The sequence below is a fragment of the Echinococcus granulosus genome (genome assembly GCF_000524195.1).
Source record: "Echinococcus granulosus chromosome Unknown EG_S00041, whole genome shotgun sequence".
NCBI classification, from domain to species: domain Eukaryota; kingdom Metazoa; phylum Platyhelminthes; class Cestoda; order Cyclophyllidea; family Taeniidae; genus Echinococcus; species Echinococcus granulosus.
The window spans coordinates 484450-494578 of NW_020170421.1; the positions used below are offsets into that span (position 1 = coordinate 484450).

A 10129-nucleotide genomic window follows, 5' to 3' on the forward strand; every position below is an offset into this window, starting at 1 on the left:
TTGTCGAATTAAGGGTGTCGACATGGGATACATGTCCAAATGTTGTGTCAACTTTTCTAATAAATCAAAACTGTAAGTTGATCTTACTGAGGAGTAGTAACGTACAGCTCCAGTAATGAAAACAAAGCGGTATGGAAACATGTGTAGGCTTAAGTCTAGGCTTGTGGTCCAGAGATATCAAGTGGAGTAATGGTTTACATTTTAATCAAATATAGAAAGGCACGATCAGCGTCACGTATGTATGACGCCCCAATTACCATACTTGATCCTGAAAGACATTTACTTAAAGAGAATTGAATTGGACTGGAAAGGAGTAATCAGTGTTGCATTAGAGCAATAAAAAGTGCTGGTTTTAATAGACAGTATCCGGATGAGGCTCGTCCCTTTATTATTATTATTCGAATTAACGTGTCACGAAGTGGCGGAAAGGACAGGATAAGAAATTTTAATACATGTATAACAATGCTCACATACATATGTACATGTTCGCGCGTAAACAAATGTCTATGTTACAGGGAAACGGGACTCGCAGTAGGCATGACCGTTCTCCTCATACTCCCTACGAGTGACTAGGTATTGATCAAAATCGTCACGATTCGAAGCTAACAGAGCGCCTCCTTGCCAAGCATACAGTTGAGGGCTGAAAAAAAAAACAAAGAACACAAGTGAGCAACTTTAAATGACGTAAATCCGACGAGCCCTTTGTCTCGGATTGGAGGGCTGCGGCAGCCCACTCTCCATAAAAAAGAACTTTAGAGACTTCCGAGTCAAATTAGGTTAGTTGAGGCCTTTTTGAACTCCGACCCAAATCACACCCAAAAGCGGTAATAAATGATACCGCCTGAATCAATAAGCGATCATAATCGCGAGCCAAAATCTGCCCTATTCTATGCTCTCACCTGATTGGCTCAAGTCTTCGAGCAGGAAGGAAAATGCGGAGAGAGGATGAAGGGAGGCGAGAGAAAGCTAGTGAGTCACGCAGGCGAGAGCAAAAGACAGGCACACAAAAAAGCAGGAATAGGAAAGTAGGAAGAAAGAAAAGGTGAGAAAAACATGCAAACAACGAAGATGACGACGGGATCGATATCAACAACAGCAAAAACCCCAACGTGCAAGCAGAAAGTAAGTGATGCGTTTGCTCTAACCTTGTACAGCCCTTCATAGTAAGTAAAAATCCTGAATGCTGCGGAGAGATCCGCTTTAGTGGATAGATGGAGAGTGAATAGGATAATTAGACAACTGCGCCCACATGGGTGCGATTGACGAAGCGAAAGGATTAGAGGAGAGGGGCGAAGAGAGGGGTGTTATTGTCCTGTCCCCACCTCAACTTCGGTTACCGACGCGTTAATGACAGGGCGTGGGAGAGCCCACCAGCTGACCCCTTAGGGGCATGGGGGAGGGCAAGAGATGGAGTGACAGCCACACATCACAGGCAGAGGGCACGGACGTGTGCTCTCGGAAGGACCCGGTGATGAATCACCCCGGCGTGTGTCCTGAAAGGGGTGGGGGTAGAGGAGAACGAAAGGACGGGGCAGGTGGTGGGAGGAAAGAAGGACAGCCGGATTTCTGCTGCTGCCTCTGCCTCCACCACTGCTTACGGTAGTAACATCGCCGGTGAGTCAACACACGGACATGTCCGGACAACTAGATCATGCTCTAACTAGTAGGCACTCTGAGTTGCTGCTGCTGACTTGCCTGCGGGCAAGCTTGTCCAAATCTGCAGCCACAGGACAATGGATTGGTAGGGGGGAGGGGGAAATAATGGCCTTCCCATTACAGTGAAGGCAACTGTTGCTCGGAGCACTTAAACTGCCTACGACGCAGACTAGACCGTCCTCTCAGCGGATGATGGGAGCAGATGCAAATGAATGCAATCGATATTTGAGAACACTAGGGGAAAAAGAAGACCCAATGGGTACATAAAGCGACGTATTCACAAGGAGAATCGAAATAAAGATTAGCAGAAATGACGCTTTAAGAATGTGAAGACGTATTGATGTCATTTCCTAAAACTACATAAAAAACCACATAAGGAAGAGTTGAAGTAGGGAGATGCAATGGTGACACATCACACCGACAAATGGAGGGCAGACGACGCAAGTGAATAGAATCGGTGTTTGATAAAATCAAGGCAAAAGAGAGGCTTCAAGTATGCAGTACAGTGTTTCCAGAATGAGGATTGTCAATCAAACGGATTAAATTCTAAATGTTTAGCTGTCTTTTTGCAGGGGAATAGAACAAATAAATGAGCATGTTTCTCAAGATTGACTAAAAATGCGCAGACGAATGAGTAGGTGATGCAGTAAACAAAGGCAGCAGATTATAAAGTTAGGTTGACAAAAAAGAGGACCACAGGACTCTAACGAAGTTTGAAACAAGAAAAGGATCCTTGAAGGAATTGCGAACGAGATGTCGACCGAGGGACGAAAGAGTAATGCAACAGGAAACAGTGTAAGATCAGAGGGTCACTAGACAGAAAGTCGATGATGTGAAAACGAGCAGACGTATGTAAATTAGCCAGCACGCGTCGTTGTCGCTGTCGCCTGTGTACACATGCATACACACGGTCAGTGGGGTGTCTGATTCAGGTCAGACAGCAATTAATTTAACTGGGTTACCCGCAGAACGCCGCCTCTACCGCCTTTTGCCTCCTCTGCTTCCACCTCCTCCTCCTCCTGCACCCCCATGACGCGGGCTGCTTTGAAGACCGCTTGCATGCCTGCACAGACAATTACATCAGCTGTTTCTCTCCCTGTGTACATCTCTGTGTGTATGTGAGCGCGCGCCTACAAGGTGCTTGAAATTTACGATCCCATTATGTGCACACACACACACACACATCGGTCGAACCGGGTTGGGGCAGTCCCATGCTTACTTAAAAACAAAACACCAGGTCTGCAGTACCTACCACTACTACACGTTTACCCCTTTCAGTCGCCTGCGATTCAGCATATGCTACCAATCGTCCATCCTTATGAAGTCCTTAGGCGAAGAAATATAGCCAGTGATGATCCGTCAATACCAGCCCGTTTGCTGTAGTAAAGTCAGCACCAGAGAAAGGGAAACTGCGAGATAGCAACTGCGAGTAGCAGCACTGCTACTACTTTTTTTCTGCCATTGCTACGGCTAGAAAAGGGGGTTTTCTGATTGACTCCGGGTGATTAAGTAAATGATAAACTATCCACGAGCAACAAAGGGAGCCATTCATAATGAGCTCCAGCCATCATAGAATCTGGAGCTAGAAACAAGATAGAGCAGAAGCGATTAGTGACTCAGTGGCAGAAGTAGAACATTTCAAAAATGGAAATGAACTTCCCTTACAAAAGGTTAAAGCTAGCGGCAATATGGGAATCAGTGAGGTGTCAGTCAATGGAGAACGGAGTAACTAGGTAGACTCAAGAAAGAAGAGACACTTTGGAAGCACGTGCACCATAAAATGAATTCTTATCCAGTGCTTGCAACAAACGAGGTAATGCACTTCGATCATCTGATAGTCATTTGAAAGAACAGAAAAAACAAAACTGCATCGGATTAGAACCCAAACGAACTTTGCTGCACGATGATGCGGCATAGGTAAAATGGAAAAAAACATGATGATGCGGGTGGATCACTACAGAAGAGTTAAGAGGAATGTATTCCATCGGCAAAGGTTAAAGGTGTTTCAGAATAGCTCCCATTAAATGCATCTACACAGCTCCATAGGGATGAAGAATTTTCGCTACAGAAATGTGATAGAAGGAAGCGCCAAGGCGAATATACACAAATCTAGAACTGGAGTGGGGTTTAGTGGCAGTGGCACCCATTACAGAAGTTGACTTTAAGTAACCTTCAACAGTTGTATTAGAATCACAGTGGCGAGAGGCTGACAGGCATCTGTTACGGTAAAAATGCTGATTTTGGAGAAATAAAAACACATCTTCCAGTTAACAAGTGATGGAATCATCACTTCACTATTGGAAACAGAATGGGCAACAATAGCAATGATGATGATACTAGTAAGGGGAAGATGCTTAAGAGCGAGTTCATTACGTGATATGGAGAGGAAAATAAACGCCAGTCTGGTGAGGGAAGAGGCGCAGTGAACGCCGATTTCAGAGAGAAAAGGCAAGAAACAGAAAAGTGCGCTGCAGGTGTCTACAGAAACTATTGAAAGGCCAGTTTTCCAGAGATAAAACAATGAATCTAATAATCAAAGAGTAGAAGAGGAAAATTAGCTTAAAATTGAGGAAATCGCAATCCATGTTCTCGTTCAACTATTTACCAGCCTAAAGGCCATAACGCTGAGGCAGGAGTCAGAAGGACTAAACAAATGGCCGTTTTCTTGGGAAAAAAAGTCGCAGATTTTAAAATCCAGGAGTAGAAGAACTACCCACCTCAGCTGTACAAGATTAAGGCCCCTGCTTGGGAGGGCAAGATTATCTAAGAAAATTACCTGGCCAGAAATCACACTGCGAGTGATACAGTACAAGTCCTAGCCGCTGCTTGTACGGTCAGCAGAGGACTGACTCTGGGTCATGGGACTCAATGCCCCAAAAGGACTCTCACCAAAGTTTTCCAAGCACCCGACAACTGAGAACCAATGGGAACAATCTGAAATTAGGCAGCCTACCTTATTAGAACGCAGGATGAGTGAACCTTACGAATTCGAATAGATAGTTTCGGAATGTGCAATCATAAAACACACCCCAGTAACTAATGGTAAATTGTGATGAAGGAAAGTGGTCGGGTTACCCGAAGTACCCCTTTAATACGAACTCGTGGTTCCTCATTCAAGTGAGTACCTAGAGGTTTTGACAACAAATTTGATGAGTATTTATTTCACCAGGTAATAGACTAAATCACTACGGTAGGAAACCCAACGTAGGAGAATACATTTCATAATTTACAGGACAAATCCTCTCACCCGTGCTCCTGATAATTTGTAAGCAATAGCCTCCAATTCACAACCGAGCAAAGATTTCAACTAAGGAAAGAAGGCGAAATCACACGATATGAAATATACAAGTAGTAAAGGCGATTATCATAGACTCGCTGCAGATATTTTCGTCTCCGGGATAACAACGCACCATAAATAATTTTACTTACCGACTATTTGACCGGTTGAAAGAAATTCGTAATGCACAAAGGAGGGCGCAGCAAACAATAGTCGTAATGAAGGAGACTTCTGCGCACGCAAGGAAAAACAGGTTACAATACAGGTAATAATAAAATACGTTCGACGAAAAAAACCTACGCACATGCAGAGTAGGAATGAATCGTTATCTAAAATTAGAAGAGCTTTCACGAGAACGATTTCAAAGACACAGGAATAGGTTTACAGTAAGGGAAATTTGTGACCTGACAGGACGACGAAATTTCTCGGAGGTGGGGTATGCACCATTCATGATATTTATTTGCCTACTTTCACTTTTAAACAAGGAAAAGTGATCGGAAAATGGAGTAGGGCAGAATAATTACTTGGCTCAACCACGAAGACCAAAATAAAATAAAGCGAAATTAAATAGAGATGTTGCTGATGATAGCACAGGGGGTAAAGGCAATCCCGGAATAAGCTATCACCAACTCAACCCATGCGAATTCCAAAAATCCAGTTTGATTGCATTACCAGTGATTTAATTTTCAATATACCGTATCACCGGGACTCAGGTGCCATAGTTTTACCCCCAAAAACAAAGAAAATGTCAGGAACCTGAGACTATTGCTAAGCCGGGATAACCAAAATACATGTGGAACCTAGGAAACATAGCAATTAAATGAACCACTTCGAACCAAAAAATTGTTCAACGAAATATGCAAAAATAAAAGTTTGATTGTGGAAAAAGCAACGAGTGGCTCGTTACGAGCTCAACTACAAGGGACCTCTTCATGCGAGAATACCACACCCTTGAAACCGCCCCACATGCCACTGAGATGAAGGTCATCTGACAGTGAGCGAAACAAATCTTCGATTCACAAAAAGGCGGAGTTTACCTGTACCCGATCATGCCTGTAATATAATGAGTCATGAAGTCACAGGCATGATCAGGCGGTAAGAGGACTGTAACATTCAATCCGGCACCAATTTTGAACGGAGTATTATTGACCTAAAGATGGAAAGCATAAATACCCCGAAAACCTACAGTGTTCTAGGAATAGTCGCAAGAGTTCCATGTAATTATCCCACATATCCCGCAAAAAACTCAGATCAGATGGAAAATGCACAAAGGGCTAGGTCGAAGTATCCTAGTCAAACACGCCTGAAGATAAATACAGTGATACCAAATCGACTTTGTATGTGATTGGGAATAGAGGACTACTTACAATGAACGACCAATAAAACGAGAGATCTGAACTTAAATGCCTACGTTGGGTAACGTTTTGCAGCTACCAGAAAGCAAGTGAAGTCAAATAAGTAGCCAGGATGGAAGGAAATCAAAAGAAAGGGATAAAACTTAAGATTCAGGACGTTAGCACCTACAAGTGTGAACGTCTGAACAAAGCTTCTAAAGGGATGGTCACATGGTCAGGCACCAAATCCAAATGACACCACACAGGCCTCTACAATTACAGCTAGCTAGCCAGAGAGCGAGCGCAGGGTGATCCGCGTGAAAGTCGAGCGATTTCACACGTGCAAGAAGTCACACCTACCATACTCACATCTGCATTTTGAAAGCTCGCAACGAGCACAATATGTTTCGTGTCTACGCTGGAGTAGCCTACCCAAAAGCCTGATAGTAATGGGATCAAAAAAGAGTACGGCGAATTAAACTACTAACAATGCAAAAACAGTACAGGGGAGGGGAGTTTTGATGAAGAGTCTCCCCTTTGCGCGTGGGTGGTTGTACCTCTTCTGTGAGTGAAAGAATACTGGCTAACTTATTAAAGAGTGCGTCAAAATGTGGGAAGTTAAGGAGAAGAGAAATAATAGATAAAAGTGGAATTTACGATTAAACAGGTGGCAACAGATTATGGGATAAAAACGGGAATAGAGTGTTTCTTCGAGCGTTGAAGCAAAGTGGGGATGACGTGCATACCAAATAGCCCACTTAAACAAATTGTACAACGAATAAGAAGAATTAAAAACACTGAAAAGAAGCGAAAATGGTAGCTATTTAGAACAGCTTAAGTGAGAAGCAAAATAATCTTTTGGTACAAATGATAACATACTCAGGTGGAGCGCAGACATTCACGGGCAAGTCGTGCGGAACACAGCTGCGAAGATCATTTAACCTAGAATACAGAAAATAATTAGGTTCCAGAAGAGTTCTGGTAGACGCATTCAAGCAGAAAATTTCCGTGCAGCATTATGCGGGAACCCTTTGACAAAGAACCTTAAGCGGGAAGTCTACTATAGTGAATTAAGTAGCAACCGCTGTGCAGGGATGTAGATACAAACACGCGAAACACCTTCGAGTCAAGGTGTCCCAAGTACACAAAGAAAGGGATTATTTTGTACAGATAATTGGTAGAAAAGGCAATACAGAAGTATTGAAAATGCTAAAAGGCGAAATACAGTTATTGTGAATAATCAGCCTTCGTTGCAGGACTTATTCTCGCCAAGTAGCAATAAAATATCACTAGAAAATTGCTAGAGACTGGCCCCTTGATTCATTTACTCGAAAAAATCTTAAGCATTTAGAACTAAGAATCTTTTTAAAATATGCAGGCATCTTATGATGGCTCATTTTGTTAGAACAATTAAAAAGTACCGTATCGAGGGGAAAAGTAAGTAGGTAAAACTCTGGCGCATTTCCGATGAAAAGAAAGAGGTTCGGATTACAATCAATCGTAGAACACAGCTGATTTATAACATGATTTACAGACCAAGTTGTAAACATCACTGAAAAAATCACTTGAGAAATCAACAAACTGGAAAAGTCCAGTCATGGACTTTGACCACAATCTCGACAAATATTAAATGAAGACATCAAGAAATCTCTACTCAGTGCACTACAGTAACTCAATCCTCCTTAAGCTCAACACTACCAACCCGCAAGTTCCTCTTCAGTGCACCTAGATAATCTCATCCAACCAATTTACATTAGAAAGCATTACGATACAGAAAAATGTGCGCACACAAAACCCACACTCTTTCCTTATATCCAGAGAACTTTGAGTTGCCTCCAATGAGGAGGACATTGGCCATAGCGCCGGGTCGAACACCAGGAGGGAGGCGTTCAGTGAGAAGATATTGCGCAGCCTCCGAGATGCCCATCTCGGTGTAGCCGACGTCAGAAGGGTGGAAAAGGAGCTCAGGCACTGTAAAACGTTCGTTGCTGAGACGCAGGATATAGCCCTGCAATTTGGTCCGATCAACAGCATCTTTTGGCTTCTCCGAGGGATCACGTAGGTAGCCTCGGTGCACGTCAATGTAGTCTGGGAGTACATACTCCCTAGCTATCGTGTTGACTGAGAGATCACGGGACCTAGAAACGGTAAATAGGTAGATGTGGTGCAAATGTGAGATAAAAAAAGTGACACTCGTTGAACTGGGAAAGGCCAGTAGTCTCTCAAGCCCTTCATGCATATTCTTAACAAACCCACGTCTAGGGTCATTAGCAAACTCACTTTAGAATGGAAATCTCTGCTTCGCTGGCTGAATACTATACGACGAAACGGTATAGAAGTTTTGTGCAATGATTGGAAATAGAAGGGTCGAAATCACAAATAAAAGATTTGCTTATAATATTAACAAAAATGAATCATGCCTCTCGATGTGGTAAGTAGATGAAAATAACTCAGGTAAAAATCGGATAGCATTAACATGGTAAACACAGATGGTACTATATGCGCCCTACTAAGGGTAAATGCTACTAAGTAAAGGAATCACCGCAAGGAAAGGATTTACCGTAAACAATAATTCAGTTTCTAACAATGCCTTATAGATAACTTTCAAAGGGGTTTACAAAGAGATCGGAATTTATTATCCTATTAAAACCACGGAATTAACAAGTACTCTAGCATTCTGAATCCATCTTGCGAATGCTAAAGCACTAATCATACTGATTTTATTACTACCTTGGCATTAAGGTTAGCCAAAATCTTGTGACAACAGACCAGAGGAAACATCATTGACAGTAGAGTACGATACCGAAAAGGAGAATCCGAGATTGGGGCAAAGAGCTCCATCCATACCGCCTACATAATCAGTCTCTTAGTCCCTTTATCCACTGGGACAACTCAGGTGCCAGAATGGAGACATTGCGAGTGATTTTCAAAGGGTTGCAAATAGATATTGCATGCCGAAGTAAGAAACGTGGAGCAACAGCGGAGCTTACATTCAAGGCAAAACTCACTTGGCACAAGTGAGGTCAGCCCAAAAATCGGTGGACACGAAGCATCCATCTTCTTTGCACTGATTCATGATGTAAACCTCACTTCTTACGTCAAGTTGACGGTACGACGTGACTTCTATCAACCGATTTGTCAAGATTTTACCACCAACGGAGAGCCTAGTGAAGATAAACTCAAATGTTTTGTTATACCTCAAAGCGAATTCCCTCATAATATTCCCGTCGGCCATGGGCAGTATGTGAGTGAAAGAGTAACCGCTGTCAATGATTAGGGAATACCGAGAGAGGCGTTGAGATGACTCAGCTCGATATTTGTATGCGGCAAAAAAAGCAGCTAAAGAGTGGCAAAGGTGAGAAATGGAGCCTACGATTAGTTCGAAGAAGGCCGGCGACACGATATTCCTCGAAAAACAACTCGTTCATAGTCTCTTTCGTAGAGGTAAAGTTGAAATAAGGTTCTGTGATAAAGAGGTTTAAAGATGCCATATCAAGTGATCTCTAAAGGACGCTATTGAAGACGTGAATGCTTACAGAATTGATGTAACGGCACAGCACACTATCAAGGATCTGTTTCTGGGTATCCCAATTGTTAATATAACCCTATCAGGGTAAAAAGCTGACAGAACCAGACCTTTTTGAAGGGATATATTCCGAATAAGCTTGAAAGATTCTTGCACTCTTCGATTTCACTACCAATGAAATTCCGTCCTGTAACATTTTTCGACTTGTAAATGCAGTTATCAACACACCTGGGAAACTGAAATGCAGCTAGTTAAATACCTAGGGACTTTAACAGAAGAAAGACCGAATTTGATTGAACCACCACCCAAATCGACAACTAAGCACTGAGGGGCCAT

At 42.8% G+C, this 10129-nt stretch overlaps 1 protein-coding gene across 1 annotated transcript; it reads right to left on the reverse strand. All coding sequences in view use genetic code 11, as the record gives it.

Moving 5' to 3' along the window:
- Nucleotides 1-504: 504 nt before the first annotated feature.
- On the reverse strand, nt 505-10129 carry EGR_05531 (Actin-related protein 6; the record flags this gene model as incomplete). Its single annotated transcript, XM_024494780.1, has 11 exons — nt 505-640; nt 1662-1717; nt 2619-2719; nt 6637-6707; nt 7147-7209; nt 8067-8405; nt 9276-9606; nt 9641-9770; nt 9804-9872; nt 9904-10021; nt 10053-10129. The coding sequence occupies 11 exons, from the start codon at nt 10127-10129 to the stop codon at nt 505-507; spliced, it is 1491 nt and encodes a 496-aa protein (XP_024350828.1).